The 14834-nt window shown below is 46.0% G+C and overlaps 1 protein-coding gene across 2 annotated transcripts in view; it reads right to left on the minus strand.

Annotated features, from left to right (window-relative positions):
• Positions 1–629: 629 nt before the first annotated feature.
• KIAA1328 (KIAA1328 ortholog) overlaps positions 630–14834 on the minus strand; it is a 266686-nt gene continuing 252481 nt past the window's right edge. For both annotated transcript variants that reach the window (XM_063128321.1, XM_063128320.1), the window contains one exon: positions 630–3982. In XM_063128321.1, coding sequence (XP_062984391.1) covers positions 3775–3982 — 208 coding nt within the window. In that variant the 3' untranslated portion in view covers positions 630–3774. The remainder of the gene's footprint in view (positions 3983–14834) is intronic.

Consider the following 14834-nt stretch of genomic DNA (forward strand, 5'->3'; position numbering starts at 1 on the left):
CTGGCAGCCATCATGGTTCTCTCCACCTTGGCTGCAAGGGGGAGGGGAGCTCAGACCCCTGGGTCTGGGGTCAGAGCGCTGTCTCCAACCTTGGATCCAGGAATCTGAACTACATTATGCCCCCACCCCCTCCCAGATTCACAGGGAGCTGTGAAGCCCTTTAACCCATTTGCCAAGCTCCTTCTGTCCAAATCCGTGCTTGGATACGAAGCGAGAGAATCACCCGCACCGTATAGAGTCGACCACAGCGAAGACAAGAAAGGCAAGTAATAAAGCTCAGAGAGATTAAAAGGGAGGGTTGGGGAAGGAAATCCACCTTGATAATTTATTAAATTAAAACATCACACGTTTATATTTAGAAGATCCAATCAAGTTTAAGGAAGTATTTACCAAGCAGAGCCCAAGGAAGGGAGGGCTTAATAAGGTTCATTTGACAGACCCGTTGCTTACAAAGTGCATGTGAGAAGGGCTACCGGTCACGGCAGGTGAGGCGCCAACAGGCTATTAAGGCAGAACCAAAACCCAAGGCATGAAGAGCAAACCGGCATGAGAAACGTCCCTCCATGGCCGTTCTGATCCATCCAGTAGTATACCTGGACCCCTCCCCCTTTCACACACACCCACGCCCCCTCCTCTCCTGCTCCCTGGCTGGTGCTTTCAGCAAAAAAGAATTTCAATTTAAACAGACAGAGCCAAGAGACTTCTCCGGCTAGTTTAAGTTTTGATTCTCTTGTACCGTTTCAGTAGATGGAAAAATAATTCCTGTCTATCTGCAACCACTGATTTTGGTCATTTTCTATTTGACAGCCATCGATTTCCTCTTCCTCCCCGCCCTCCCCCCCTTCGCCGCCCCAAGGCCATAAATGTTTTTAATAACATCAACTTTATGATGCCGTGTGACAAAATCCCTTCCGCTTGCCTTGGCAGCAAGGAGCTGCTTGCACGAGTCTGCGGAGAAGCACAGCCACGAGGCCTGTGCCGGAAAAGTTACACGTTTGCTTTCTGGAGGATATACAACGTTGGGGGTTAATGTGAGTTTAATGAAGGTTGTACATAAAACCAGTTGACAAAACAGCAAAAATGGGGGGGGGATTTTAAGTGTGCAGAGTCTCCAAATTATGCCAGGAAATGAGAGCCCCTTGACAGAACATTTCGGACGTGGTCCGGCCCTCCTTAGCTATATTCAGCAATTGCTATGTGAAGGATGTCACTAATATCACCTGGAGACTAACTGGACAATGTACAGAACTCCCTGCTGACACTGCTAAGATTCACATAACGGCAGGTGTTTATAGGAACGTTCTCCTTTTAAGCTCACATTAATCACTGCGTATATACCAAAATGACAGTCCCTTTACTGACTTCATGAACTTTACATAATTAAAAGTAGAGAGCTTGGTCCACCTATGCAAATGGCCTCTTGGCCCCTTTGATTAACATGCATATTTCTTAAAGTGCCTCAGAGACGGGGGTCTTTCCTATGGATGAATTTTAGCCATTATGGATAGAGTTTAAAGTTGAACCCTTGACAATGCTCCTTTCAAAAGACATCAATGACCCAGGTACAATTTGACACAAAAATCAACAGTGCTAATCCAACCTGTTTATCAAGAGCTTTATCGAAAATCCTAGATTCAATATTAAAAGAGGTTAAATATTGGCACCGACTAAGAACTGGAGACAAAAAATCACTCCAGTATAGAGCTCTGGAATGTAAATCCGAAGGCACCTTTAGAGTTTGAAAACGGTGTCTTAAAAAGGCAGGCAGAACAATAACCAGGCAAACCAGAAGAGTAAAAATTAAACACCAATGGCTTGGATTCATTCCTGCTATGGGACTATCTAAAAAAGGAAGTTCGGGAAGGATTTCTGTTCATGGTCTACTCGTTCCTTCCCTTTTGTACAACTTCTATGCCCGACCGGCAGAAACATGAAAGACAAAAGCCATCTGAGCTAGTGACAGCAATATGCAGCTCTATGACTACGTCAGCTGATCCAGGCTAGGGAAGGCAGAAAGATCAGCCACCGGGCCAGGGAAGGGGAGAGCGAGACGCCCCCTTCATGAGCTGAGATGTGCGGGCCTCCAGATGGCTGGCCTACAACTCCCTTCAGCCCTAGCCAAAGTTGCCAACGGGGAGTTGAATGCCAACGTCTCAAAGGCCACAACTTGCCCATCCCTGAACTAGCTGGGCCAACGTTGAGCCAGAATTCAAGGAATCCATTGATCAACAGGTTACGCTGGAACAGGCGGCAATGTCTTTGGGAGTTCAGCGTTTCCTATTTCGAGCTGTGGTTTTCTCAAACAGAAGAGGATCTGGGGCATAATACAGCTTTGGCACATTGGGGGCACTTCTGCCTCCCCACAGAAGTGCCCCACTTCTGCCTTCCCACCGGGTACCCCTGGGAAATGCCACCCGGTGTTCCGTTAATGAGGCACAGAACCCGCCCTCCTCGCCTGGGCTAAGCCAATGGGTGATGGAACGGCTGCCTCTTCATCAAGAGAAGAGCTTCCTAGACCCACGCCTGGGAGCTTCCTTGCAGGTGGGCTGCCAGATGAGCAGCTAGGAAAACTAAAGTCAGGGGCTGCAGGACCACGCCTGACCTGGTGGGACCCCCTCACTTAGGAGACCAGTACAAGTCTCCTTCCTGCTCGGCCTCTGGACTATGCAAGAAAAGGATTTCAGAGCCAGGCTCCTAGGAATTCATGCCAGGGGCTTCTATGCTGATAAAATATGAATACAGCACTGTGCAGAGAGAGTGTCTGTTGATCCTACAACCAGCAGTCATTTTTACCAATTCCACTTGTTTCTTTAAATATCTGCGCATGCAGCTGAGGTGGGTGGTGGTGGTAATCTTTTAAAACCAACTGAAATAGATACCGCATGAATAATTAAAGCCGGGAGGAGGAACATGCATTACGCGTGATGAGTGGAAATAATGACTGATTTGTCTTCATTTACAACATCAAGGAGTGGGCAGGGTGTTTTTTAAAAAAGAAAAAAGTCCAAGTCAGAGGAAAACACTACGAACTGATCTCACCTTACAACTCCAGTGCTTTCCAAATGGAATAAGCAGAGAACGTTTAGCAGCTTAGATGGCCAAAATGCCTAGTTTTGTTAAGATGGCTAAGCAGTGAGGGTTTGCTACCTCCGTAGGTTGAACGCACAGTTCGTTTTTTAAAAGAGGCGTATTTTCTAAGAGATTTGTTAATTGGGAAGTATCTATTAGTGTTAAGAAAAGCTGCAGGTTCTCTGCCCTCCAAAAAACAGCTACATGGTACAGCGTGGCGTTTGATAGATCCAGGAATGTATTAGCTGTGTGGAGGCAGGACCCTCGGGTTTAACGGGCCGCTTTTAAAATGGAAAATTATATACTTGGAATGTGCTTTTGTGTGAGCGAGCAGAGGATGAAGCTCTGGCAAACTGGTTTTCACAGCTAAAAAATAAAAATCAATAATGAAACGCTAATCCCTTTCACAACGGCATGAATTTTTTTTTTCCTTTAAAAATTATACCTTGTAACAGTGCATGTAAAGAGCCCAGAAAGGTTCCACCAACACTCTGGTTGGCTCATTTAAAACGACGCTTTTGCAACATGATTTGGGAGTCGGATAGGAAAGTTATCATGTTAATTTTCTAAGGGGGAGATAGGAGACAATCATCTGTCAATCAAATAATTTAAAACCAATATTCCGACATGTAAACACGCCCACGTTAGAAAGGGAAGGTCGGTCGGTTCTCGGATCCGTCAAGATGGCTGCAAACGCTGGGCTCATCAAATGAAAAAGATCTCCTCCAGAATTTGGCTCTCTTCTAGTGCAACCATTCCATCTCCAGCACCGGAAGGGCTCCGGCTCCAACCCGGCTTCCTCCGGCTCCCAATTTGGGGCACAGGCACCTTGCTGTGGCTGTGACTTCCGCTGTAGTGATGCTGCAGACCCGGGCTCAGGGCTTCCACCAGGTCAAAGAGCGAGGCCTCGTACCTGGAGAGAGAGAGAGAGAGAGAGGAGATGCTATTGAACACATGGTGTCAAAGGTGGCACAGAACACGAGCGACAGGGCTGGAGAGAACTCCTCTTAGGGTGAACTGCTCCAGATCATAGAATCATAGAATAGGAGAGTTGGAAGGGGCCTACAAGGCTATCGAGTCCAAACCCCTGCTCAATGCAGGAACCCACCCTAAAGCATCCCTGACGATCATCATCATCATCCAAGGGAGTAAATATGGCCCACTTGGGAGAGGAATAATAGAATAGTAGACTTGGAAGGGACCTACAAGGCCAGCAAGTCCAACCCCCTGCTCAATGCAGGAATCCACCCTAAAGCATCCCTGACAGATGGTTGTCCAGCTGCCTCTTGAAGGCCTCTAGGGTGGGAGAGACCACAACCTCCCTAGGTAACTGATTCCATTGCCATACTGCTGTAACAGTCAGGAAGCTTTTCCTGATGTCCAGCTGGAATCTGGCTTCCTTTAACTTGAGCCCATTATTCCATGTCCTGCACTCTGGGAGGACCGAGAAGAGATCTTGGCCCTCCTCTGTGTGACAACCTTTTAAGTATTTGAAGAGTGCTCTCATGTCTCCCCTCAATCTTCTCTTCTCCAGGCTAAACATGCCCAGTTCTTTCAGTCTCTCTTCATAGGGCTTTGTTTCCAGACCCCTGATCATCCTGGTTGCCCTCCTCTGAACACGCTCCAGCTTGTCTGCGTCCTTCTTGAATTGTGGAGCCCAGAACTGGACGCAATACTCTAGATGAGGCCTAACCAGGGCCGAATAGAGAGGAACCAGTACCTCACGTGATTTGGAAGCTATACTTCTATTAATGCAGCCCAAAATAGCATTTGCCTTTCTTGCAGCCATATCGCACTGTTGGCTCATATTCAGCTTGCGATCTACAACAATTTGCCTGATCCCTCCCTATTTGCCACTCAAGTCACTATTCCCAGCCTTTCACTTGCAATCTCCAGATACTGGAGGTACCAGTGACATCTCTGGATGCAGGATCCACCCTCCTGGACGCTCTACAGGCAGGCATCTACAGTCTTGACTTTTAAACGTGTCCTTCACACCAATGTGTTTACTTAGGCTTTCTCCGAGGTGTGAGCCAGACAGTTACAGTTTAATTGTTAATGAGTGAAATAGTTTTATTGTTGTTATAGTTTAGTGCTGAAGTTGCCATACCTTTAGATCATTCCATTGGGAAGCGGTATCTAACTTTGTGGAATAAAATGAATACATCTGAAAGGTGGTAGCCCTAAATTACCCTCCCAGAGAGCTGTTAATATCTCTGCCTGCCAGACAATTCACTAATCAATCTTGCTTGGTAGGGAAAGTCCTTCCCAATTTGGAAGACAACCACCAGTTACGCCCAGAGCTTGGCAGGCCAATCAAGGCTCAGAGAGCGACAGTTGACTGTGGCATCAGCTTGGAATAGCTAAACCAACCATCTTGACGCTCACCAGCAAATGGAGCCTTCTCTGCCCTGCTTCAGAGAAAGGGGGGGGGGAAATGAAGTTAGAGGTTAACAGGTTTCCTTCTAGGCCACAAGTGCAGCATAAGTTAAGCTGAACACATGGGTCCCATTCTCAAGTTCATTTTTGACATTTTCTAATGCTTTTCTTCTGCACGTCCCTGAGCATGATGAAAGCTGAAATTCCAGCAAGGCTTGCAAAAAAGGCTGCAGATGCAACTCTTATAAGCATCTTGTTATATTTGATAAAACAACTATTGCCCACCTCTCTGTAATACCCCTCGCCCCCATCGTTGGCAAAGCTCCCATTATGTCGTGACATCACGGAATGCTTGCCAATATTCTAACTGCGCAAGGGTGAAGGTGTCGGCAACACAACGTTAACAAGCAGCTTCTGTGAAGGAAGCGAAGTCTTAATTTAGGTACTGGTGGGGGACAAAAAGTATCACTCAAGATATGGGAACAGGAGGAGTTTGAACTGTTTGGCAAGAAGTGGGGAGGGCAAGAGCTAGAAAATGGAAGATGAGCCCAGAGGGGGCATGGAGGGAGGGCTGAGGAGCAAGGAGTGATGGAAGACAGAGGGTGGAGGCACAAGGCTGGCTGAAGGTGAGGAAGTGGGGAGTTGAGAAGAGGAAGGCTGGAGGGTAAAAGAGCGAAAGCATCACAGAGGGCAAGGGAACAGAAGGGCTGTGTGAGCAGCAGGGGCCAAGGCGGAACGGACAAGCAAGGTCAGGGAAGGAGTGCGGGGAGGCAACAGGACGGATAAGCTTGCAAAACAGCAGACACCCATTTTGGGGGTGCAGGGGCGGGGAAGGAAGTGTGCTTCTTAACAATCTCAACGTAATGTCTATGAAGTTAAGCTAGCGGAGGAATATGCCCCCAATGAAGTAATATAAGGAAAGCATTACTTGAGACAAGGAATAGACTATATATATATAAAAAGTACTTAATTTAATTCCTGAAGATGGGACCAACCAGCCCATTTACAGACCCGCATATTTGGAAGGGACTGTGCCGACAGATGGAATGGTAGGAGGATTGTCTTACATCACGGATGCTACCTCAACAGAGCTACAAGGGGTCACTTATCACTGTCAGATAGCAGGCTAAATGAGGCAATTTCTGGCGTATAATATGCAAAAGGCAGATCAGCCTCTATGAACAATTTTATCCAGAAGTGAAATCTAAAAACTGAGAGGGGAGGTTTACCGTGCATGGTTTACATCTTTTCAGTGATGTTCCTCAAAATTATTTGAAGACAACATGGATCTTTTCTGGTTAATTTGAGTCCCCTTGGACCCTATTTGGGCATAAGATATAAACCCGATAGTCCTAAATTGATTAATATATATTTTTGGCTTTTATTGTCTATACACTTTCTTCTTCTTCTTCTTCTTCTTCTTCTTCTTCTTCTTCTTCTTCTTCTTCTCCTCCTCCTCCTCCTCCTCCTCCTCCTTCTCCTCCTCCTCCTTCTCCTCCTCCTCCTCCACCTCCTCCTCCTCCTCCTCCTCTCTTCTTCCTCTTCTCCTCCTCTTCCTCCTCCTCTTTCTATGAACGCTGCTCTTTACTGACATCCATCACGACCAATAATTTTACAAGGGTCATTTGCTATCAAAAAAGCAACCTCATTTTAATCACTCTAGATGGCAATGACCACTCCAGTTTTCGATCCACGGGCTACACAGCGACGGCCGGTGGAACACGGTGCAGATTGCACCAGCTCTTTGTGCAATTTTCTGAAGCGCAAAGTCCGGATGCCATCCTTGTAATCAAAGATTAGGTGGCCTGAGAAAAGGGGGGAGAAAAAAGCCAAGCGTAGGCCTGGCAGCCACGCGATGCCTGCATTTCCACCGCGAGGCACCTTGGAGTTAATTTCTGCTGCAAGTTTATCTAAGTTTTACAGCATTTCTGCTATCGGGGAAAATTAAATGATTTGGCAGATTACAAGAGCAGCAAATATAGCAAAGATTATTTAAAAGACCAGGCATTGGAAATCAGTCTATTTGATACCAGGGCTCTATATGCAAGAAAGCAAACTCGCTTTGCTCAAACAGCCTTATCTGATGGAAAGACTGCTCCTTTCGGCTATTTAGTGGTTAATCCCCTGATAATACAGTTTGTCCTGGCTTGTCGAGGTGCCATCAGACAGCATTTGGCTGCAGGCAACATAGCTGAGCAAGCAGGGCTCCAACCTCACAAAGCCAATTTCCTCCACGTTTACTTCTAGGGGAATGCTTTAAAGGGAAACTGCCAACGTCCTCTGGCTCCGAAATGAAAGTGGCGAATGGTCAATAAGGAGGGACAACCCACGCAGGGCTAGAACACAGTCAGGTCCACTCAGCACATTTGGGGCTCCCCCCCCCTTAAGGGTCCAAAAAGCTTCGACCTTCCCTGACGCCTCGAGGCCCTTTCACACGCTGGATGTCATCACTGGGTGCGTGAAGGTATCTAGATCCATCCACGTCAGGTGGGTCCCTCCTGGAGGCAGCCAGGGCAGCAGGCCCAAACCACTCTGGGCAGGATACCGTAAACATGGAGGCCTCTGTGTTCTGGATAATGCCTGGTGCTCAAAAGCACCAGGAGGCTGATTCAGAATTTATTTATTTATTTATTTAGAATATTTATATACCGCTCCCCATTGAAAAATTTCGGAGCGGTGTACAAGGTACAATAAAAACAGAATAAAAACAGTTAAAACAAAATTGAAAAGAAGCAATAACAGTAATCCAAGGCTGCATGTTAAAGAAAGGCTTCTTGGAACAAAGATGTTTTCAGGAGGCGCCGAAAGGAGTACAAGGTTGGCGCCTGCCTGACCTCCAGAGGCAGGGAATTCCACAGGAGGGGTGCCACCACGCTGAAGGCTCTTCCCCTGGTGGATTCCAATCGGAGGATGGATCTATGTGGAACCACCAGGAGCAGGCCCTCGGATGACCTCAGTGACCAGGCAGGTTGGTAAGGGAGAAGGCGCTCTCTCAGGTATCCTGGTCCCAAGTTGTTTAGGGCTTTGTACACAAGTACAAGAACCTTAAACCTGGCCCGGTAGCAAATAGGCAGCCAGTGCAGTTCCCTCAGCAGAGGAGTTACATGCTGGAAAGGGGCAGCTCCAGACAACAGCCGAGCTGCAGCGTTCTGCACTAGCTCCAGCTTCCGGAGCAGCTTCAAGGGCAGCCCCACATAGAGCGCATTGCAGTAATCCAATCTTGAGGTTACCAATGCCTGTACCACCGTGGTCAAGCTATCCCTGTCCAGGAGGCCGTAGTTGGCGAACCAACTGAAGATGGTAAAAGGCACTCCGAGCCGTGGCGGCTACCTGAGCCTCCAATGACAGAAATGGGTCTAAGAGTACCCCCAAACTACGAACCTGTTCTTTCAGAGGCAGAGCAACCCCATCCAGAACAGGTAATGAGCCTGTCTCCCGGACTCGGGAACCACTCACCCACAGGGCTTCTGTCTTGCCAGGATTCAGTCTCAGTTTATTGGCCCTTATCCAGCCCAGAATTGAATCTGGGAAGACGTGGATTAGCTTTCAGGCATCCAGGTGATGAATCCATGGTTTAATTAGGAGCCAGACTTGGGGTGAGAGGAAGCAACTTGCTTACCACCACACCCAGGCAGCATATTTGATTCTTCAAATACTCTTACAGGAAACGTTACACCTACATCTACTTTCCTGGATTCCGAGACACGGCTCCTCCTCCTTGTGAGCAAACAGCAAATAACGGCTTCCCTCCTTCTGACATCCTCTGGAGAACGGGAAAACTATCCCTCAGATGGAATGGCGTGTACCGAACTATCAGCTCACCCAGCTTTTGTTTCAAGGCATACCTTGTTGGAACTGGCAGACCCACCTTCTCAAATTCGAGGGCAGACAATGGTGACTGGTCTTTACGCCCTGGTGGCCTGGCCATTAAATTGCCACACAGCTTGGCAAAACTGTGTGTGTGTGTGTGCAATTCCAGCCCACAATCCATGTGTTACTAAATCATATTCTAGCTTTATGCAGCTGAAACTCCCAAAATGTAAAAAGCTGTTTTTCACTCAATCCCCTAGGTGCCAGAGTAAAGGGCGAGGAGAGGCGGAGAGAATGTACATCGCAACCAATGGCTCACACACACACACACACACACACACTGCTAACCCCTGAAGTTACCTGAAGGAAAGGCACTTTGCACATGCTCTCCACCTTCCCTCACCCCTTCTGCTACTGCAATACTGCCACCATGATTTCTTCCTCCCTATACTACACTCAGCCTCAGCTGTTCATTTGTGATCTCCGTTGGATTGCCCTTCCACCCAACGAGTGTTCAAGGTAATGCACAGACAGATGTTCTCCTAGTTCCTTGGAAGCCATGAATCCATGAATGGATTCCTCATGGCTGAGGAGCTGTGATTCTCACGTGGGCAGGCTGAGACATGGGAGCCTCTTTCCATGGAATGGAAGACTTGGTGGAAAGAGAGGCATGCAACTGGCCAGGCCCATGGGAGTGAAACACTTAGACACTCTCCATATTTGGGGAATTTTGGTGACTGGGAGAAGGTTTAAAGGGTACCAACCTTCCATACAGCATCCTCTTGCAGGCATGGCATGCAGGAGGAGGAGGAGGCCATGGGAAAAGACGTTATTAAACACTACTGTGGAGGCCTTCACACAAAAATGCTCCAAGTGTTTCCACACGGCTAACCAGTGGAAAACTCTACAAACTGACTATTATGAAAATGTAACCAGATGCATCTTTTGTACATTTATCTGAAACCGCTTCAGTTCACAACACTGAATAGATTGATAGTTGGGAAATATGACACTGCATTTTGAATGCATTTCCATCACTGACTGCCGGCATAATATGCCATGCTTCACATACATGGTACAATGGTTGTGTCTGTTTTTTCAAAAACTTGCAGTTAGCTGCATTTTATTTTTGTTTTGCACCACCCAACTTAAATAATGAAATGACTGTGCTCCAACATGCGGAAAACGGCACAACTTTAAGCCAATCTCTGATATTTGGTGGAGTCAGTAAGAATTCTACCACTAGGAAAAAGAGTAATGAGATTTATTGGAGTCATAAATGCTCCGGCAGTAAGATATATGTATATTTCCTTAAACAAGCAGTGTCAGATATTATTTGATCATCATGTTCAGCTATATCTTTTCATTTACAGTCTCCGAAAATTTATTCTTCAACCATAAATGTCTAGGAAATACACAGCTCTGGTTCTTTGAAAAGGTGATGGCATTTCAACAAAGCATTCGCGCAATATGGCATCGGAGATTAGTAACTGTAGAGGTTTGCTTTTATTTAAGCGCATGTTCCCAATGAAATAAAAAGGTTTATGTCAGAAATTTGAGCGGAAACATAAAAATAAACCTCCGAGTGATTTATTAGTGGTACACGAATTGCCTTTGGATTCACGCCGGCTTTCCGACTGATATAATGCTGCTTTGTACTTCTAACACACCTTCAGCTCCCGAGTACTTTACAAACATTAATTACAGATAATAAAACGCTTATGATAGCGTGTGCTGGTTTTATAGGACAGGAAGCCAAAGCTTTCGTTGCCTTAACTCACGTGTTTAAGTTAGCTGGGATGCCTGAAAGGCAGGGACCCCGAGGTGGGGAGTTTGGAAGAGCCAAGGGGATTGCATGCTCAAAATCAAAGGGGGGAGGACTTTTGAGGGGGCTACAGGTGATTGAGGTTCCCCCAAGGAGCAATGGCAGTAGAGCATTTCATGCAATACTCCATCAATTGACGTCAGCCATGCCCTCCGCCGTTCTGACGTCTTCCTAAAACTCACCCCCTTCACACAGGCTTGCCCTGAAGTGTGACCCAGCCAGCTACGCTTTGCGGTACATAATAGAGCGTGCAGTTTTATTGCTGATTGATTTGTATTGTGTTGTTTTTATTGTTATAGTTATGAGAGTGAAGGCTATTCCACACAAAACCGTCACAGCACACTGAAAATCAGCAGTAAGGGGAAAGGGTTTTGGCCTAGCGTTTTTCCCTGGCATGGTTATTTATTTATTTGAATGCAAGAACGCATTGCCTTACCTCCCTCAGTGAGATAACAACAACAACAACAACAACAACAACAACAACATACCATAGTCAAAGAACCATGGCAACAGAAAAAAGGTCACAATTATTCTGTTAGTCACATCAGTCGCCAGCATCACATCAAAGAGCTATACAGAAACCCTTCAGAAACTGGGCCTACCAAAATACATCCACACCAACATCCAGAAAGCAGTCATAATTAAAACATGCTCAATTGTCAGGAAATCCCTGAATCTGTAAAAGACAGCATGACTTCGCAAAGCCCGTCATGTTCGTCTAGAAAAACCGCCATGTGTGAGAAAGAGGAGATGATGATGATAATAATAATACCTTAAAATACCTTTTAAGTATTTGTCACACAGAGGAGGGCCAGGATCTCTTCTCGATCCTCCCAGAGTGCAGGACACGGAATAGCGGGCTCAAGTTACAGGAAGCCAGATTCCAGCTGGACATCAGGAAAAACTTCCTGACTGTTAGAGCAGTACGACAATGGAATCAGTGACCTAGGGAGGTTGTGGGCTCTCCCACACTAGAGGCCTTCAAGAGGCAGCTGGACAACCCTCTGTCAGGGATGCTTTAGGGTGGATTCCTGCATTGAGCAGGGGGTTGGACTTGATGGCCTTGTAGGCCCCTTCCATCTCTGCTATTCTATGATTCTATGATTTCTGGGGACTGACATCCCAAAGGAAGTTATGATAAACAGGGAGGCCATGTGGAGGAGATATTGTTGGGCTATTAAGTGTTGATTCATGGGGAAAGATTGAAAGACGTCTCACTTCCAAAACAAAGGCTGAGATAGGTACAGCAGCAGCTCTTCAAATCAACATCAGTTCACGCTGGACGTTCAAAAAGGGAGGCTTACTTAATAACATTGCATAGTTCAACTGTAAGGTAACTGTGAGACTGATCAGTACCACATTTCTTGTAGTCTAGTTAGTAAACGGTGGAGCAACGTGGGGTGATTTAAGAGATGATTCTAATAATAATAATACAAATTTATATTGCTTCAATATCAGAGCACATTCTAATTAGCCAAAACATACAAAACGCAGCAATATAAACAAAAAACAATAAATACACATTAGATAAACTACTTACAAAAATTAAAACTAATTCACAACCAATCAATTAAAACAACCAAACAATTTAAAACTCAAAAACAATCTGATTGTTCCTCAGTCCATACCCCAACACCTATGGCTCCGACTCATAGGTTTTCAGGACTTGTCTAAATTTGTCCAACTCTGGCTCCATACAAAGGCGTAGGAGAGAGAGAGAGAGAGAGAGAGAGAGAGAGAGAGAGAGAGAGAGAGAGAGAGAGAGAGTGTTCCACAATTGTGGGGCGAGATGGAAAAATGCCCGGAGCCTAGAATTTGCCATCTTCATCCAGAATCTGCGGACCGAGTTCTCCTAAGAGGAGCAGGCCATACAACCAACTCCATCAAGTAACTGGGAAGGGAAGAGTGCAGGGCTTTAAAAGCAAGACAAGGAGTTTAAAATGCATCCCTACTTGTTAAATTTGCCCTCACCCTTTTTTATGTACACATTGGGCAGCATTTGCAGAAGCACTCATGTTCCTTGTAATATAATAAAAGAAGTAACCCCCAAGTAAGAGATTCAAAGGCACTCGCTTTTTTAAAAGTTCCAAAGGGGATTCTACAATCTGTAGATGTACCTGAACAAGATGTGTAAAGAGCAAACAGTTTTATACAGTTGTGTGTATATTGTTGTTTTTATTGCTTTATATAGCGCCATTAGTGTATGTGGAGACCCACAGAGTAACACAGGCTGACAGAATAAAGTCCAACGGTGGCAGGTAGAACACAGAGAGAGGGGAGGCATAGGTCAGAAACATAGAATCATAGAATAGCAGAGTTGGAAGGGGCCTACAAGGCCATCGAGTCCAACCCCCTGCTCAATTTATTTATTTTATTTATTTAGAATATTAATATACCGCTCCCCATTGAAAAATTTCAGAGCGGTGTACAAGGTAAAATGAAAATAAAAACAGAATAAAACAGTTAAAACTAAATTTAAAAATAAAATAAAATGCAGGAATCCACCCTAAAGCATCCCTGACAGATGGTTGTCCAGATGCCTCTTGAAGGCCTCTAGTGTGGAAGAGCCCACCACCTCCCTAGGTAACTGATTCCATTGTCATACTGCTCTAACAGTCAGGAAGGTTTTCCTGATGTCCAGCTGGAATCTGGCTTCCTTTAACTTGAGCCCGTTATTCCGTGTCCTGCACTCCGGGAGGATTGAGAAGAGATCCTGGCCCTCCTCTGTGTGACAACCTTTTAAGTATTTGAAGAGTGCTCTCATGTCTCTCCTCAATCTTCTCTTCTCCAGGCTAAACATGCCCAGTTCTTTCAGTCTCTCTTCATAGAGCTTTGTTTCCAGACCCCTGATCATCCTGGTTGTCCTCCTCTGAACACGCTCCAGCTTGTCTGCATCTTTCTTGAATTGTGGAGCCCAGAACTGGACGCAATACTCTAGATGAGGCCTAACCAGGGCTGAATAGAGAGGAACCAGTACTTCACGTGATTTGGAAGCTATACTTCTATTAAAGCAGCCCAAAATAAGCATTCTCCTTTCTTGCAGCCATATCGCACTGTTGGCTCATATTCAGCTTGCGATCTACTACAATTCCAAGATCCTTCTTGTTTGGAATTGTAGTAGGTCGCAAGCTGAATATGAACCAACAGTGCGATATGGCTGCAAGAAAGGCAAATGAGCATCAAAGTCCTGGAGTGCCCCCAAATCATCACAGGAATCCACGACTCTGCTATCTCACATTCTACCTTTCTGGGGCCGAACCAGCCCCAGCCTCTTTTGCAGTCGTACAGCATAAAAAAAAAAAACCCAAAAAACCCCGGAGTCCAATTTTAATCTATGGCACCACTGGAGCATAATAGATCACAGCCCACTGTAAATCCTGACACGCAGCTCTCACAGGCTCATCAGCAATAAAACCAAGCCTTGTAACAATGCCATCAGAGACGGCAGTCCTTCACAGGTGCAAGCGAGGGACAGGCAGGGAAGAGCTGACTTTGATAATAGTGCGGGACCCCTCTGAACCTGAACAGGCAACACTTGGCACGGGTACAGGACAAGCGCTTCTGTGTGACAAGTAAAGGGGATGTGAAAAGGGCCTTGGTTTGGGCTGAGACAAAGAAGGGAACCTATGTAAGAAACGTTGGCCGTCTAGGAATAGTAGCCAAGTGCTCCACACCCCCAATCCTTCTTTGTTCAGTTTACAATGGAGTATCCCCACCCACCCATCCCGGTAATACAAAAGAGGGGGTGGGG

This window comes from Elgaria multicarinata, chromosome 6, assembly GCF_023053635.1.
Source record: "Elgaria multicarinata webbii isolate HBS135686 ecotype San Diego chromosome 6, rElgMul1.1.pri, whole genome shotgun sequence".
Taxonomy (NCBI): Eukaryota; Metazoa; Chordata; class Lepidosauria; order Squamata; family Anguidae; genus Elgaria; species Elgaria multicarinata.